This window comes from Oreochromis niloticus, linkage group LG3 (assembly GCF_001858045.2).
Source record: "Oreochromis niloticus isolate F11D_XX linkage group LG3, O_niloticus_UMD_NMBU, whole genome shotgun sequence".
NCBI classification, from domain to species: domain Eukaryota; kingdom Metazoa; phylum Chordata; class Actinopteri; order Cichliformes; family Cichlidae; genus Oreochromis; species Oreochromis niloticus.
In genome coordinates, this window is record NC_031967.2 from 77,983,923 (window position 1) to 78,003,171 (window position 19,249).

A 19,249-nucleotide genomic window follows, 5' to 3' on the forward strand; every position below is an offset into this window, starting at 1 on the left:
CTACACATGTTACATATGTTTTTATACTGTTCTCATAAACATTGTTAAAAAATAAAACCACCTTCTTCTTCTTGTGATTTTGTTATTGATGATTAAATAACTAAAGGAACACTTTTTAGGGCAGAAGAAAACGTTTTTGGCTGACTGTGATTCATGTAATGTGCTAATGTAATCTTTTCAAAATAAAGGTACACAGTACCACGCTGTCTGCCTGGTCTTTGCGTGCAACAGAAACGTGTTTTGATGAACTTATGTTAATTGAATGAAAAACTAAATTAATGAATTAAATAAAAATAATATAATGCAAGAGTTGGTGATGTGAGTTGATGAACCCTTTAAAGAGCAGATTTGCAAAGCGGTAAATGTGCAAACGCAATTTTACACACAACTACGGAAGCAGCATCACAACTCGGTTCAGTGAGCCGAGGCTGAAAGAAAATTGACAAAATCCTGAGGACTGAGATGCAGATGGAGCTGCATTATTACAAACTATTCCACCATATGAACCTGAGATCTTTGTGGAACAGCTGGCCAGTAAAAATGTAGAAAGTTATTATTCACCATCAGATCCTGAGTCGTCTGTGTGCTAATGAAGATTGTGTTATTGTGTTCTGTGGAGGCTGTTCGAGGCAACAGGTAGGCCTACAGGACAAAGCAAAGGTTTATTCCAGTATTTACATAATCAAGAATTTCTATTTCTATTTCATGAATCTGGAAGATGTGCAAAAGGTATGATATCTCTGTTGCTTTCTGTTCCTCCTCTCTTGCTTAGCAGAAGTGCTTTAAATTCCCATCTTCTCAGAGCTATTTGCAAAAAACTTCTCTGTTTGGTTCAGACTGCAGACAGTCTTCTCTCCAGAGATAAATGCTCTTAAAGTCACGTTTTTGGATGTGATTTTCCAATCTGCAGGTGAGTGAACAAGATTTTCAGCTCAGGCTACAAATCAGCAATCTGCTCTGTAAGTATTTAGGAAAAGATAACTGCAAAAAATTCATTGTGTGAATAAGAAGGGAAAATTAAATGCATTTGACTCTAAATCACACTTTAGGCCTGTCCCTGTAAGACAGCAGAGAAATACAGAGTCGCCATGATGGTTTTGTGGTTGGAAGCTGTGCAGCAGATTGCAGCACTTCCTGCACTCTGGATACAGAACAGAACCAGCTTCCTCAGTCATGTCTCTTCAGTGTTTCCCACAATCCTTTCTCAGAGATGTTTCAGAGTTGAGGCTAAATGACTCTGAAGTCTTCAAGACATCAACAAAATTCATCAGCTATATATTTTATAATCAGTCTCTTCTTTAAATGGCAAATGATAAATGGCCTGTATTTGTATAGCGCATTACTCAGTCCCTAAGGACCCCAAAGCGCTTTACACTACATTCAGTCATCCACCCATTCACGCACACATTCACACACTGGTGATGGGAAGCTACATTGTAGTCACAGCTGCCCTGGGGCGCACTGACAGAGGCGAGGCTGCCGGACACTGGTGCCACCGGGCCCTCTGACCACCACCAACTCAAAAACAGAGTTAAAGTAACAGAGTCTCCCTCTTTTGCTGTTATGTAATGCTAGTCTCAACCCATACTCTTTATAACACACGTCCACTTAGATTGATATCATACAACTGCAGTCAAAGCTTCTTCCTCTACTACAGCAGAATTCCTCCTCCTCCTTCCTCCACCCACAGACAAAGCTGTTGATGAAACCTCTGTTCAGTTCAGACTACAGTCATGCCACGAACTCTACATTTGTCATGGATGGATTCTCTTGAAGTCCCTCTTGTTTTGTTTGGGATTTGTGACGTTACATGTGAGTGAAACTGAGCATCTAATGTGTTTTATGTTTGTTTGTGTAAGTGCAGCTTGCTTCATCTTTGGTATTTCAATTTTGCATTGCTGAACTTTTAAAGTTTTAGTTGAATATCAGTGTATTTTGAATCAGTTCTTCCAGGGTTGAAAGGGCAGAAAACAGTGTAAAAAAATCAACAACTGTTTTGATTATCTGATACTTAAATGTTTAAGTTGGTCTAACTTGTGTTGAGGGATCAGTATGTTATTTGTTTCATTTTTATTCCACTGACTGTTTCTCCAGCATTGATATCTCTGTGTAAAATCTTTTATTTTATTGCTCTAATATTGTCTGAACAGACTGGTTGAACTGAACATGAGCAGGAGGAAGTTTCAGACTGATGAAATAAGACATTAAAATACCAAAGTGACAAAGCATTGAAAGCTGAACAGCCTGGATGTTGTTACTTACATGATAACATCAAAGGAACAACGGAAAATGTCTTTCACATTTCCTTTCATTGCACACACAATAAATGTGTTGCTACATACTGCTATTCATCCTTCTCAACCAAAATACCATAATTATTATCATAGTTATTGTGGTGTGGTGATCTCGTTTGACCTTTGACGTGCTTCAACACCAAACAGGCTGAAAACACTTTAAGGCTAGAAGCAGGTTACGAGGCTAACATCTGCATGCTTCATTTGTGTAGAGGATGTCTTTGTAAAAGACAGTGAGCAAGAAAATGAGGTACAAACTCAGGGATGAAATGTGAGATATGAAACTGTAAAAACCTTCCAGGCATCTTTGAAGGTCTGTGAAAATTAAGTGAATCCCATGATACATCTGTTTGTAGATCCAACTTTAGGAGCAGTGACTTGAATTCATTTCCTGAACTTTAATATTTAACATATTAAACAGAGACTGGGATCTTATTTGGCTGCCTCTCACCCTCTTACGGTGTGTTCACACTGAACGCGATAGACGCGAGCGAAAATCCCCCAAACGCCCCTAATTTGACGCGTGCACATTCGCACCTCAACACATGTCCAAGAAAAATCCACTGCGCCTCAAAATTGCATATTTTGATGCGTGTTTCACGAGTTTTGGCGTTTTCGCAACGCAAATCTGCTTCCAAATTTTCGCCGGACACGCAATCGCGTGTCATCGCGCTTTTCCATTGACTTTACATGTAAACCTGACGCTCTGGCCGCCTCTATCGCGTTCGGTGTGAACACACCGTTAGTGTCAGGGGCTGGGATCTGTGACCCAGCATTTTGAGTTATTTGTTGAAAAGATGTTAAGTTCTTGTATTGTTATCAGATTGCCTTGAGTTTTAAGTCTAGTTTATTCTTTTAATTCTTAGTTATGAGTTTGTTCCTGTTTACTATATTATATGGTCTATATTTGGATCCGTTCCTTAAACACACCGGCGCGCCCTGCAGTGACACTTAGTTTACTTTGGAAGCATTAAGGGTGGATTTAGTTTTTCACAGGACTCCAGCTGGTGTTTCTGTGCAGCGATTAGCATCGCACAGAAAAGAGGAACCCCAACACCAGGTTATACTGTAGAGTCTCCTCATAAGCCATTCTTGGTCTTATTTTTTGTGGTACTTAAATAGCAAAGCCCTCTTCCTTCCTGCTTTTGCTCTTCTGTTTAGGTGCAATTACACGTAGCTTTCATAGATATCTCTTTCCCCCTTTTTTTCTAAGCAGAATTTTCTTGAGTTACAAGACTCACTCTCACCCTACTTTCCTCCTCCCATATTCTCAGAGCTGTTCACTAAAACTCTGTTTCGTTCAGACTACAGACACTCTTTAGAGTGTGTGAGAGGAATTCTGTCGTGTTTTTGTTTATGATTTTGCATTGTAACACACTGCAGTCTGCAGGTGAGTGAACAAAGATTTATTTAAAAGTCTCTGTTTAACCAACAAAAACATCAGTATGACAAGTGGGTGATGTTTGGAACTGTGTCCATGTGTGTAAATGACATTTGGTTTGTAAATATTATTTCGTACAATTGATTTTTTTGTGTGTTGTTCAAATCACAAAAAAGAAAAGAAAAAAGAAAAGCTGAGTACACTTTCTACTATGTGATAGAGTCGACAGCCAAACACTCAAACCTTTAACCTGCTCTAACATGCATAGATGAGTCAGCATGTTGCTTGTGTTGTTTTTCCTCTTCAAATTCCTGCCAATGGCTGGATGGGTGATAACAAGCCTGGGAATGATTTTCTTTGCAGTTCAAAGTTTAAAGTGGTTAATGTCACTGAATTGCCTGAACGATTTGTGGTAAACAAGAAAACAAAGTCATTTTAAAAGAGAGATGAGCAGAGCACAGCTAACATGGTTCAGCAGCTGGACAGGCAGTGAGCCAGTGGCACATGTGACACTAAATCTATCAAATTTTAAAAAGGAAACTGACTCAGCTTCAGTTCAGAAACTGCCAGAGAAAGTGAAACAATAGCAAGTCCCTCTCCAATGATGTTACATAAGCTAATATAGTTATAACTGAAAATCATCCCGAGTAGTCTTTGAGTCGATGGCAGTTTCAAAGGAAAGTTTAGAAACATTAAAGTAGCATTAAGCATTACTATGTGAATTAACTGAGGTTAAGAAGGTATTTTGAGGTAGCTGGTATCAGGCTGATTAAATAGCCCTTTATCACAAATAAAACAATGATATTATTTCTTAACTTAAAAAAAAGAGAAAGATAAATACTTACTGATAGTTGCTATGGCAGGTTATCAGCAGGGTACAAGGATGATATCAGTCCTGTGTGCTACATTCTTGTAGAAAGTCTCTCTGTGTAGAAGATTGTAAAGAAGATCTAATACAGACTAAAGTCTTGGAGAAATGAGGGTTGAAATGTGCAGTTTCAAACTGTGCAGGTTTAAAAATGTGTAAAAATTGAGTTTTCACAGGCCTCTTTGCAGTCGTGTGAAAGCGTTTCAGTAGTTTGGCGAACTGCCTTTAGCTGCAATAAGTTAACTTATCCTTTTCTGTATGAAGTCATCAGTCACTCACATAATTGTGGACAAGGTTTATCACTCCTATTTGCATTGTCTGAACTTTGGGTGAATTTGCTGAGGAAGATTGTGACATTGTGTTAGCAGACACCCCCCAAAAACAGCAAACTGCCAAAGTCTATTGGTTAATGAAGTCCATTTAACTAACAGCACATGATTGGTGCTTACATGCATCCCCAGAATTACCATGAAGGCAGTAACTGTGTACTTAGTTTTTCACACCACAATACAATAATGTGGATTTTCCTCATGAGCTCATGTTTGGTCTGATTTGCTTTTGACTAGAAAAAAGTGTAAATCACAAATAACTTAACATAATCTGATCTTTTGTTTAGGTCTTGTGGAATTACAGGGATTATTTTATATAACCATCATCTTTATCATTGCATTAATTATCATTTCATCCAAGCATTTATTGAAGTTGCTGGCATTATGTTATAATTTGTATTACAGGGGTTATCATAATCAAATATTAACATGTTTATTGCAGGTGCAGTTAGAACCACTTAAATCGTTGAGTTAAATCTATAATTTTAAAAAAGCTTATATGCTGAGTATATTGCTACAGTAAAATAGTAGCTGAGCAAAGGCCTGAATGTATTCAGCAACATGCTGCACTAGAGTTTGCTTGCCAACAGGTGACAGAAGAAGTTGTCCAGTCCATGGGGACTGCAAAGGCCGAAGATCATCGCCTTATTTGGAAAAGGATGCCAGAAAGGGGAACTTCTGTGTCTGCAGTTATCTCTTAAAATTGATCAGTGTCTGTAGAAGAGGCAAATAATGTTCTTAAGATGCAAATTATGTGCTTGTAAATGCATGAGGGGGCGTCATAATACCCTGATGTCATAAAAGCAATCTGAAGTGTATTTTTGGGTGGAGATCCACGCCAATTGTGTGCAGTAATGGTCTCCCCGCACGTGTGTTCATTAAAATTAACCGTTTGACCAACTCGCTTACACTATGGTTGTTTTGTTCTCACCCTCAATATTCTGATCGCGCGACAGTCTACAAGAGATAGATGTGGAGCCTTACAGGAATGTTGAGCTGGAGTGTCAGGGTCCGGAAAATGGCAAACTCATCCTGCTGGCGTGGAAAAGACCTGATCTGCTATCAGATGGATACGTCTTCTTCTACCGAGATGATCTCCCACATAAAAACTTCCAGGATCCGATTTTTAAGGATCGAGTGAAGCTGAGAGATCCACAGATGAAAAATATGGATATGTCCATCATCCTGAGCAACACCACCATTAATGACACTGGAACCTACGAGTGTTGTATCGTCATGGAAGACACAGGAGACAGTAGGCAAGAAACCTCTGAGATCAAGCATGAAATCAGGCTGAAGGTTAGACTCCTAGGTGAGTAAGAACAGCTGTGATCAGAGTGCAGTAGATAATGTCTGACAGCAGTTTGAAGAGGAAATGGATTCTGTTCTGTTCTTCACTCATCACCTACCTGACAGCTGACACCTCACACCTGTTTCTCACCTGCAGGTCAGACAGAAAGATTCGGAGATGGAGGGAAGAAGGAAGAGGCTGGATTCAGTATCGGACAGAATGGACTGCTGATATCTCTGGGATTTTCTGCAGTTGGATTAATTGTTCTTGTTATTACTCTTCTGATGCCTAAAAAACAGGAACATCATCCCAGCTCATCCTAGTGAAGAAGATGACAACCAGTTTGGTCTAGTCAACATGTCTGCACCAATCACGTGAACCCCGCTCTAGATCCTGTTCTGTTCGGTACCACCTGTTTCTTATCTGCAGGTCAACCAGGAGCACTTAGAGATGATTCAAAGAAACAGGAAGAAGCTGGACTCAGTGTTTTATCTGTTGGTTTCCCAATTCTGTGGGATTTTCTGCTAGACTTGAACAGTGACATGACAAAGAAATGAATGTCCCTTCAACATTGACAAGAGGACAAGACAAAACCTGGTCAGGGAGGCTGTCAAGAGACCTATAGCAATACTGAAGCAGCTGTAGGAAGTACTAGCTGTGTACTACATGTGTCTCCTGCATACTCCATATATATGGCGTCGGGTTGCAAATTTTGAAGCCAACATGCTAACCTTATCCAGCCAGTGATGTGGAGATACACGTTTTAGATCCACTTAAAATCAAATCACTCAAAAAGATCCTCTGGAAAAGAGTAGAATTCTTGAAACAGAGTTTATTAAACAGAGTCATATAAACAGCCAAACAATTCATCACAATACACAGAACAGCAACACAGCATGTAGCACAGTAGGCAAACCAAATCCTGTGGGGTGACGTGAGGAGGGCTGTGCATAAGAGACGTCCTCGGAATCTAACGTATATGGAGTGCTTTTGCAAGGAAGTGTGGACAAATATGGCAAACGTAAGATGTGCCATGAAATACTGGGATTAACTCAAACATATTTTTTTCTTTTTCATCTTTGTTACCAAGGTCTGCACCAATAAAGTGACCCTGTCTCTCAATTTCCACCTTAATGTGGTGGAGGGATTTGTGAACTCAGATGATGGGAGCTGAGTTATCTGGAGGGTTCAGCTCCTGGTAGGTTCTCCTGAGACAAACTGGTCTCAGGTGGTGAACAAGACTAAGAGCAATTCACATGAACTGTATTTACCATTCACACACTGCTAAACACACGGCTGCTATTCTTTTGCTCTTGAAAGAATTGAAAGACATGTTACAGAAAATAATTGTTTTGATTATGGTTAATCTTTGATTTGGTAAACAAAAGTGAAAAATGTTTGTTGCTTATTTGAGCTCTCAGAAATGGAATTAAAACCATAAAAACATTATTAAAATCATGTCATCATGATTTTTATTTGATGACTGTATATTTATTACAGCTGGCAGCAGAAATGCTGAAAATATAACATCAAGTTCAAAATTGTATTTTCAAGTTTTATTGCAGTGTCGGGAAACACTGTTTCACACATAAATGCTAGTGTAATGTCAGTAACACATTTAAGGACATGAAGTGTTATAAGTTGAACATTATTAACTCACTCAACACCTTTTCCTGATAACTCTAAACTATCCACTAATAAAGGAAGCACTGAGGAGATCAATTCTACTGTCAATAGAAATGGTGGAAATTCACATTTTGAAAGATATTATACTTTTGCTTAAATTAATACATCAAAATCAGCATCCACAGAGACAAAGATCACTGAGTGTGTCACAAATGGATTAACATAAGCTTTACTGTAGAATTGTCGTGGGGTAAATCAGCAGGAGGAGAAATGTGGATAAGTTCTAACAAATGAAACAGCTGGAGCATTGTGGCTCTCTGGAGGTCAAAGGTCAACACTGTGAGGTTGCCCTTCTACAAAGAACAGCCATTTCTGCTCTTGTGATTAATAAGCCCAGAGAGCTTTGAGACAGATGTAAAGAGAAACTTAAAAACAGCATAAACTCGCAATCACATTAACTCTAATACGTCTGTAATTGACTCATAGACAGTCCAGCCTTTGTAGTTTGGATGAGTCAGTTTCTCAGAAGCACCTGATTATTTCTATATTTCATAAATTAGAACTGATAATCTTCTTGTTCAGTCCTGGATATATCTAAATCTGTTCTGTCTATGCACAGGAGGGAATACATCCATCCATTTTCTTTAAAAGCTATCGAGCTAAATTAAAAATTGAGGATCCTCAGACCTTTGGCTCTGCGTCGATATAAAGACACCATAAGAAGAGTGGAGATGAAGTATGGACAGAACATCACCAGGTGAGAGACCAGTCTGATTACAGGGGGGAGGGAGGAGGAGGTAAGGGGGCAAAGGAGGGGTACATCCATCTGCAGAGATAATCTCCCAGTTCAGGTGAATATGTGGACGAAATAAGTTGTAAAATCTTCTTTAGGAAAAGCTTCTTTAAAAAAGGCTTGATAACTGTGATCATAATAAAAACCACGGATGTCATAACTTCACTTTAGTAGTTCAACATTTTAACACAGTTATCACAGCCCTTTTCAGTCTGAGTGCAGTTCTGGTAGCAGTAAAACAACACTGCCACCTTGAGATCAAACCAGAACATTGCATAGAATTATTCTAATGCAGCAAACTGTGATTTTAAAAAAGCGGGAAAAATACCAAAACACATTTTTTTCTTTTTAAGATAGTTTGAGAAAGAAAGCTTGTGACTTCACACCTGAAAACTGTTAATAACAAACATTTAGAGGAACTCCAGGGAGCTGAGAGTCAGTGAACTGTAAAGTGCTAAAACATCACAAGGTTGGCATTTACGATATAATGACTAAAAACACAGGGAAACAAGAACACCACCCCAGTCATCTCTGATAAGTATGAAATCGCATGTTCAGCAGGAACCTTAGAACATTTATTCCTTCATTATTTGATCATTTCTACCTCAGACACGCTCATCTCTGATCCAGTCCTTCAAATTTAAAAGATAAACTTGTTCAACTTTGGTCTCTATCCCTGTCTGAGGACTGTGTCTGTGATTCAGGTTGTTTCCACTGATTCAGTAAAAGTAAATTAAAAAGGAGAAGAAGCAGACTGTCATCACCTTCAGAGCTGGAACACAGTTCAACACCGGGTTTCTCTTTTCAGACCATTCTCTGGTTGTGTGGGAAAATGCAACCAGATCAGAAACACAGATCTGAAAGCCGAGGACTGCAGACAAAGCTGAGAGTAACCACACAACAGACGGTTAAAATAGAGCCATGGTCAAAGTGTCAGCTACACAGAGAGGTGTTGCACAAGAGTCTGTAGGCTGTGATGTACACGAGTCTGTAGAAAAACATACATACGAGGAAGCAGACAGGAGCCTCTGTGGGTTTACTACCACAGTCTAAAGACACGAATGTCATGTTAACTGCTTACATGTACTTATACTGTTGTTGATCAAGCTTGCATATCTTCCCTCTCACTGACACTAACATAAAACTTAAAAACTACAAAAGTGTGAAAAATCAACATCAGGATGTCAACAAGGAAAACCTTTATTCATAAAGTTCATATGAACAAAGCCAGGTGTTATTATATCACATATAATTCAGTCACAGTGACCTGATGAACACCATCTGATGGAGAATGAGCTTAGAACTGATGGTCAGTGGTCACCGACCCAATATCATCATAGTCCTCACACAGTCTCTGCTCAGCATTGGTTGCTGTTGCCATGGGGATAGTGGGGCCATTTTCTGTAACATGAGGTCATCAGAGAAATAATACAAAAGCAATCATATTGACAATGATAAATTATCGAGGAGACTCAGGTTGTTACCTTTGGCTCTGAGTCGATATAGAGACACCACGATGAAAGTGGAGATGAAGTATGGACAGAACACCACCAGGTGACAGACTACTCTGATCACAAGATGGAGGGTGATAGAGTAAGGGGACAAAGCAGAGGTAGGGGGCATATTTGTAGAAGTGGTGGGCGAGGTTGTGGTTGGAGGTCTACCTGCAGAGAGAATCCCACCTGTTCAGATGAATATGTGGATAAATTAAGAGACAGAATCAGAGTGAAGCTCCTCACCTGTGACAGTGATCCAGCTGGATGGAGACTCTCCATGACCGCTGATGTCACACTTGTAGAGGCCTTCATCAGACCTGGAAACATGCTGGATGGTCATGTGACCTGTAGGCTGCTTCCTGATGAGGGAGCCATCTTTATAGAAAGCAGCTGGGAGGTTGGAGGGAGTGGTCTTTGTTTTACAGAGCAGAGTGACGTCATCTCCCTCCATCACAGGGAGGACAGGACTCTGCAGGATCACTGATCCACCTCAACACAGAGACAAACTACAGCATTTCATCCATTTACACACAGCTTCATCAACACTAACTCCACACACTCAGCTTACCAGTGACTGTCAGGTTAACCATGTTACTGATGGGACCCTCTCTGGACTCACACCAGTAAACGCCACTGTCCCATGGGAAAACAGTGATGTTACAAGAAGAACCAGACCATCTTCCCCACCCATCTCCACACTGAGTGATCTTATTATTTGTCCTCAGAGTCCATCCAGCAGAGCTGTCGTCCTCCTCACAGCTCAGAGACACAAAGTCTCCTTTAAAGAACTGAGAGCTGCTGGGACTCACAGTCAGACTGGAACAGACATTCATATTGATAATAAATAGTTATCACCTCAGTTTGAATTCATGTATTTGGACTAAAGTAAATTGAGAGCTTTTAGCAATCAAGCTGCTCTTCTGTGAGGAGCTTGATAGCAGTCCACCTCCAAAGTTCATTATGAGTTTTGGAGGTGGACATGGTCAACACTTTTAAGAGTAGGCATAAGACTTTACGTCTTTATAGAGCTTATAGTTAGGGCTGGTTCAGGTCAGCCTTTAGTTATGCTGTAATAGGACCAGACTGCTGGGGGTTAGTGTCCCCCCCCCTCTCTCTCTCTCTCTCTCTCTCTCTCTCTCCTCTGTCTGTCTGTCTCTTTCAGGGTTATGCAGGCTCAGTATTGGTTGAAGATGCAGTCACGTCTCCTTTTACTAAAAACTCTCCCCCTCTCCCTCACCACCATCTGTAAGCACACATGTCTCAGTAATGCAGTTCATGCATGTTACTAACTAAACTTCTTCCCTGGAGTTTCTGTGCTCTCTCATCCAGCAGGTTCCGATGACTCGTGGCTGCTGCTGTGGTCCTGCTTGACATGTACTCCATATATTATTACTCTCTGACTTCATTTGATTAATTTATATTACAATGAAGGTGTATAAAGCATGACATGAATATAGAAGATATTTCATCCTAAAAAATTGTCATATGTCACAACCTAAATTATCCTATTTTGTGTGTGGTTGTCGTAGTTGTTTGTTATGTTTTTCTCCTGACAGTGGCAAAGTGTGGGATGACACATGGGAACCTGCGCAGTTTTACACACAGTAAACCAGATCCCTGTGTGCAATCGCACAGTTCCGTTTGTAGTTCAGCATAAAAGTTCAAAATAAAATATTTACTATACATTTCAGCCAGTGTCAGTCTCTGTTTCACTCTCTAATTTGTTTAAAGTAAAGTAAGTAACATCTTGTATGAGGTGATTAGGGTCAGCAGTACTGTGTATGGGAGCCTAAAGCAAAGTTAACTGCACCAGTAGCAGCTTCAGAACATATTGTATATTATATGTTTCTACCTTTTGCAATATGTCATGTTTAGATGCCGTGACAATTGCACATTTGGAGTTGTGGTCATATGTGGTTTTTATATACAGGGTATTAGAAAATAATTGAAATTTTTTCTTGTTTGTTTACACATTATTATTGGGTACATATTGCATATGTAACATTATTGTTGTTAATATTATTATTAGATACCAAAGATACAATTTGATTAAGGGTTTTCCTGTCATTATTTCAATAAAAATGCAATTACACACGTAAACAATAGGATCAAAATAAACTTTTAAAAAGTCTATTGATCAAATGCTGATTTTCAAAACATTCTAGAGGAAAATAGAGATAAAATAATCTGAATAGTAACAGTGATCTTGGATGATGATGGAGACTTCAATGGATTATTCTGTTTCAATCAATATTTTCATATCTATGACAATAATTTGATAAGTTTAACAGGTTTGTTTAGGCCTGGCAATACAGCAAATATTCACAAACTTGTTTTTGAAGAATGTTTATCTTTTTGGGGATGAAGCTATCTGGCAAAATGATACAACCCTTTTAACCTCATCTTTATGTCTATCGTGTGGCTATGATACTGGATTTTGGTTTGATGCATATGCAGGCTACAGGTGGGGAATGGCAGCATGTTGTGGATTGATTTGGCATGTTCAACCACTGTTACACCAAACTCACTTATAACATGATAAAGGCCTCTTACTCAGTGTCATGGATTTTCTATACTTTTGGGGACACTGGACTAAAGTCTGAGGCAGTAACTCAGATCAAAGAAGGCAATGATTCTAAAATGGGAGTTTACTCATGTCATTATATGTATCCAGGAATATGTGCCTGAGGATAGTTGTCATGAAATCAATATTAAATCAGAGTATTCCTTAATTACCACAGCTGACACGAGTTCTCCATAGCTGCCTGCTGTCTCAGGATCTGTCTCCAAAAAGGACCAGGGAGCACTAACATGCTATGTTCTAAACTGATGCAGAAAATGCACATTAAACATAATATAAACTTACTGAGAGAAGTAATGTCAAGAGGATGGCTTTAGCTCCTATTGGGTTGGTTCGTTGATCAATGCAATACAGAATCATTAATCTGGTTTTATGTAATGTCCTTAAAACACGTCAAAATGAGCTGTTGTCTGTGTGGCCTCCACATGCCTGTATGACCTCACTACAACACCTGGGCATGCTCCTGATGAAGTGGCAGATGCTCTCCTGAGGGATTTCCTCCCAGAGTCCAGGACTAAAGCATCTGCCTACTCCTGGACATTTTGTGGTGCAGTTGGTGGATGGAGCGAGACATGGGGCGTTTCTCTATATATGTACTTGTGCGTACTTGCGTTCTCGTGTACTCGTGATACGTCATCAGTCGGAGACCAAGTACTGTTCCAATTCTAAGTACGCATCAAGCCGAGAACGCGAAAAAGACCCGGATGTGTTCTCGCTCCGCCTGTTTTATCGAGCATGCATCGGTGTGGACTTGGTACAGCTAAATATCCCAGAATGCATTTCGTCCAAAACTCGACAGCGGACTCCCAGCACATCGTTTTCAACTCCCCCCCCCCCGCGCTCGTGGTCTTCTCACTACTCAGGTTGAAGAAACCCCAGCAGCTGTCTATGGTATTGTCCACTAAAATAGAAATAAAAGCGTTCTAACATCTCACCTGCTTGTTTTTATTAAGGTATGTACACGTATGCACATGTACACTATTTTTATTTATAGAGGTTTTACTACTGAGGTTAAAAATGATATATAAGTCACGTAGATCACTTCTAAATGTTAATGTTTGGTTTATTTCAGTGTTTTATTTGTTCCTGAGTAAACCGGTTTGGCTGTGATTAAAGTTAAGCTTCATAATATATTAATCACAGTTAAATTAAGAGGGGACGGCAGTAAAAACTCCGGACCTGTGACATCATCACGTACGCAGGTGTTCCAATTGTACAAATTGTGAGTCTGTGCTCGCGTTCTCGGCGGGTACGTACTCCCGTGCGTTCTCGGCAAGTACGTACTCACCGAGAACGCGAGTACGTACTCGCGTACTTGGGAATTGAGAAACGGCCATGATGTCCCAGATGTCCTCAATTGCATTCAGGTGTGGGGAACGGATGGGCCAGTCCACAGCATCAATGCCTTCGTCTTGCAGGAACTGCTGACACACTCCAGCCACATGAGGTCTAGCATTGTCTTGCATTAGGAAGAACCTGGGGCCAACCGCACCAGCATATGGTCTCACAAGGGGCCTGAGGATCTCATCTCAGTACCTAATGGCAGTCAGGCTACCTCTGCCGAACACATGGAGGGCTGTGCGGTCCCCAAAGAGATGCCACCCCACACCAAAACTGACCCACTGCCAAACTGGCATGCTGGAGGATGTTGCAGGCAGCAGAAGGTTCTCCACGGCGTCTCCAGACTCTGTCACAAGTGCTCAGTGTGAACCTGCTTTCATCTGTGAGGAGCACAGGGCGCCAGTGGCAAAGTTGCCAATCTTTGTGTTCTCTGGCAAATGCCAAACATCCTGCACGGTGTTGGGCTGTAAGCATAACCCTCACCTGTGGACGTCGGGCCCTCATACCACCCTCATGGAGTCAGTTTCTGACCGTTTGAGCAGACGTGCACATTTGTGGCCTGCTGGAGGTCATTTTGCACGGCTGTGGCCTTTCTTTCCTACCGCACAGTACCTTCCCTTACCATTTGTTTCCTATTCTTTTACTTATTCTTTGATGACGGTTGTCGTTCTAGATATGCAATTTCATTTGCTCTGGGGCGAGTCACTGGCTCGGGTGGATTCTGGGACTGTCAGTTCACCAGTGTGCTGGCATGCTTATTATCAAACACACCACTACAGCAAACATATCAATTGTACTTGTTGATTTCTTCAACAAAACACTGAACAAAAATTTCTTTATGAGTGTGCTGCCTGGTGCTTTTAAATTCTGTGGTAATTTGAGCAGCACAGAAAGCATTCTATGAATTAAATTATGTTATTGTATCTGAACATGTACACTAGTCATTAAATTAGATGGGAAAGAATGATTCAGGGTAAACAACTGCACCAAGGGAATTCCATTTTTCTTCTCAAAATGTAAAAGGTCTGTTGATGATAAGCAATTTCTAAAACAGACATTGTAAAAATCACATTAAACAGAGATGTGATTAACTTTTTATTTTACCAAACATAACATCAATGATGACACAACCAGTCTTCATCAGAAGTGCTCAAATCACTCTCAGTGGCATCGTCTGGAATGTCCTCCTCCTCCTCCGAGTCCATTTCCAGGAGTGGTTGGTGGCTGAGGATTCTCTTGTACACGTCCTTTACTTTGAGCATTTCAGCTTTCAGTTCACTTTGTTATTTTAAAACCAGGCTACAGAGTCCCTTCTGTGCATCCTCCGACATGCCAACAAGGGAGGCTGTAAAAAGAACAAAACAAATAAATATGAGTAAAGTAAAAAAACAAACAAACAAACCCCTCACCTCATAAACACAAGGAATTAGGATCCTGTAATTAAACTTTTTTTTTAAAGGGAGAAGGCAGTGTTAGCCACCAACCTAGATATAGGTAAAAGATCCAGTAAGACTTTAGCATCTGCTCTTATTTTCAATCGATTTGTCAAAAAATGAATAAATAAATAAAGTGCTTACAGTCTGAGGAGATTGTCCCCAACACCACAGATCGCATTCGTAACACTGTCCAGTGATGCAGCATCTCCCTGCAAAGGATCATCTCCTCCTCTCTCAGGCACCTCACAGCCATCACCTTCTCAAAGACCTTTCTCTTTGTCTGGAGGTCAGCAGCAGCTACAGTTTAACAACATCAGATGGGAAAACATAGTAGCATATTATGATTCAAGAACAAAACATTCAACTACTGCTCAGATACTGGCAGTTTGTTTAAAAAGGATATTTATAAATCAAGAGCTTACGTTCACTTGTGCTCTGCCAGGGCCAAATGTCGGTCTGCTTGAGAGCATCACTGGATACGATTTGCTTTGTTGGTTCAGCAAGCTTGTTGTAGTCGTCAACAGCAGCCGCCAAGCGTTTCTTCTCAACTAAGATGACCTTGCGAATTCTGTGTCGCCTCTTGTTGCTATCTGTAAATAATCATAAAAAAATTCACACCTTCACATAATGTATATAGTTACATTTTAATCTACACTCATCAATTTGTTTGCTAGAACAAATCACATCCAGCTTAAACAAACCTGGATCTGATTTTATTCTGTTTACAAAGTAGCTGTACAAGCTGTACAAACTGAGCATCAAACGGTCCATTTCAAAGAAACCGTGACACCATTTTGTCTGTAAAGACTTTGTGTTCGCACTGTGATGATGACGACAAGCGTGCCTGCAACGCTCCAAGGCTGCCATCAGTTTGATCAGTTTCTAACTGAGAGGAATATTAATCAGAATACAGGATGAGTAACAGTCACCAAACTACAGTGGACTCTGTAATCACTGACTTGATGATATTCATTATAAAACATCTGTAGCCTTCATGTGCTGCATTATCATGAGATAACAAGTATGTCGGTGTTCAGGTTTATAAAACCAACTAGTACGACATCACTTCAACCCAGGTCCAATCCAATTTGATCAAACGCAACAACTCTGCCATAAATTCTGCTTTTACAAGGCTTATTTTTCATTGTTTGTTGACACTGTCAGAAAGATATTAATTCTACCTTAACTTCTTTAATGAGGCCATGGTGGGTCCTATTGTTATACACGAGTGCGTTATATTGAGACTCACCTTCAGCCCATTTCTGCACATCGGCCACCCATTGCTGCAGTGTGTCGTCATCCACACCCAGCTCATTTTTGGTCACATTCAGGCTCTCCACCTGTTCTCTAAGGATCCTTATGATCTAAGAATACATTAATAAATGTCATTCACATTGATGTTTTTAGAGTACTGGTGTTTTTCCCCCATTACCACACACATTAAAATGGTTTTTGAAAAAAAAATCACCTTGAGATATCTCTGGCTCAAACTGCGGCCCAGTTGTTCCACTTTCCTTTTGTTCCACCCCAAAGCCAGGAGGGTCAGCATGTCTGTTCGCCCTGCATTTCAGTTAGTATACAAATAAGAATTAATGAGCAGGAGACTGAGTGGAATCTCACATACAGACACATACCTGCTTTAGACATGTACTTCGTTGTGATGGCCGCCCTAGACAGGAAACTGTTTACTTGTCCCACCTCTTTTCCAACTGTAGAACTGGCCCCATCCTGAAACGCACCTCCCCATTTGATCTATAGAAAGGTCACAATACATGACTGCTGAATTCATTCAACCTTATAACAAAATGTCTCAAACTAATCCAAAACTACAAGCTGCAGTATACCTCGCATTTCCAAATGTGAGCCTTTGCATGCATGACGGAGAGAAAAGGGCGCATTGACAAGAGGTTCCTCAGCTCAGGGCACTGCTGAGCCACCTTGGTTAAATAGGGGAAATATTTGCAGGCCACATCGGAGCAAAGGAAGGTAATATGTCCTGGGACGCTAGCTGCCAACTTCCTCTGGAGAAAAAGAGGGTAAGCAAAGATCTCCCCTCGAAACATGTTCAATGCCGCTAACAGGACTCCGTGGCAACAAACAGCTATTTCCATGCCCTCTTCATCCAACTTCCCAGTGGATTTTTTGGACGACTCCTTTGCTGCTGTCCAAGATGAAGATCCGCACAACCCTTTCCCCGGGACCTATACACTCAAAGATTTTAACATAAAAGACATGACATGATTAAGCCCTATCAGGGACAAACTTTTTAAAACAAATGCATAACAATTAGCTGAATTAGCCTTAAGTCACACAAGACCTCATATCTCCCCAGGACAGCACTGATAACACAAAATAAAAATCATGGGGTTTTTTTTGTTTTGTTTTTTTAAATACACATGGTGACAAAATTAAGTATACATTAAGAAAAAGTAAATAGTATTATAACAACACCAAGAGAAAACAAATAAATATCCACCCATCCATATATGTATATATACACACACACACACACACACACACACACACACACACACACACACACACTGAAGTGCAGGCAGGGCAGCTAAAGCATGGCTCCTTGCACATCCTGTCCACCTCAAACTTTACAGCACTCCACCCCACGAAGCTTTTACTGCAAGCATGCTGACGGTAGCTGTAGCCATTTTTAAATGCATTAAATCGTTTCCGAGATCAGTCACCTCTGTTTGTTTGAAGCTTTTATGAAAAAAACCCTTTGAAACACACATCAAGCTATTACTTTGTTACATACCTGCATTAGAATCAATCAACTCCGCCTCCTTTTCTTATTCTTATAAACGGGTCTCTCCGCCTTCCCATCATCCTTTGCTTACACCGGTTGCGTCTGATTGGTTGGAGCCGAGCGCATCCAAAACTAACAGGAATGGTGAATAAATCTATAAATGTGTTTTACGTGTGAAATAAAAATAATAAACCCAACAAAGGATTATGTACGTTAAATCTGCGCACTTTCAGATCGTGAATCACTTTAGAAAATGAAGCGATTTTATTGCTGAATTATCAGTGTGACTTTCATGTGCTTTTGTTGAGAAATATTAACGATGTCATTAAAAGAAAGCATTAAATTAGGGAGAAAAACCCGTTCCCGGAGAGGGTCCCCGGTTCTCCAGTTAGATTGTGCTTCAAGGCGTCACGTTTCGCCGTGACGGGGTTATTATTGGAGTAAATGGATGGCTGGAGCCTCTGCTCGAAGCGTCTCTGATTGCCGCAAGCGGGTTCATATTGGAATGAATTGACAACCCACAGCGTCGCATAAAAACGTGGAAGGGTACCTTTAGCGTCAGCATGAGAAGTTAAGGGACGTGACAAATCGTCAGTATTTTACGCGTCGGGAGTGAGAATGGGTTGAATATCCTGTCTCAGAGTGATGCTGAAAAACTCGTTCAGTTATTTATTAGTTGTAGTCGGGAATATTGTAATTCATTATTATCAGGATGTTCTTTTTTGCATTGGGACACAGGCAGGATGCGATAGCTGCTGTTTTATCTATGTGTGGATCCACATGCCTAGCTCCCAAATGGTACCCAAATACTCTAGGTCCCTCCATCCAACCACACACTTTCGGGACTGTGACCACCCACTGCACATGCTCCACCGAGGTATCACTATGAATGACAACATCATCCAGGTAGCAAACAGCATATGCAGTGTGAGGATGCAGCTATCACTACAGGAGGTGCTGAAAAATGAAAAATTCAAACATGCCTAACAGAAGTGTGACGAATGGTACGAACCATACAGAGTAGAGAAGGCTGTTTTGGTCTTTGGCCTCTG

General features: G+C 40.5%; 1 protein-coding gene across 1 annotated transcript; it reads right to left on the bottom strand.

Moving 5' to 3' along the window:
- Positions 1 to 15,088: 15,088 nt before the first annotated feature.
- Positions 15,089 to 17,568, bottom strand: LOC109201439 (uncharacterized). Its single transcript, XM_025905365.1, has 7 exons — positions 17,281 to 17,568; positions 17,071 to 17,188; positions 16,905 to 16,996; positions 16,686 to 16,800; positions 15,859 to 16,026; positions 15,578 to 15,733; positions 15,089 to 15,345 (listed from the first exon to the last, which is right to left on the bottom strand). Exons 1-7 carry the CDS (start codon positions 17,545 to 17,547, stop codon positions 15,284 to 15,286), a joined length of 978 nt encoding a protein of 325 aa, XP_025761150.1. The 5' UTR covers positions 17,548 to 17,568; the 3' UTR covers positions 15,089 to 15,283.
- Between the last annotated feature and the right edge of the window lie 1,681 nt (positions 17,569 to 19,249).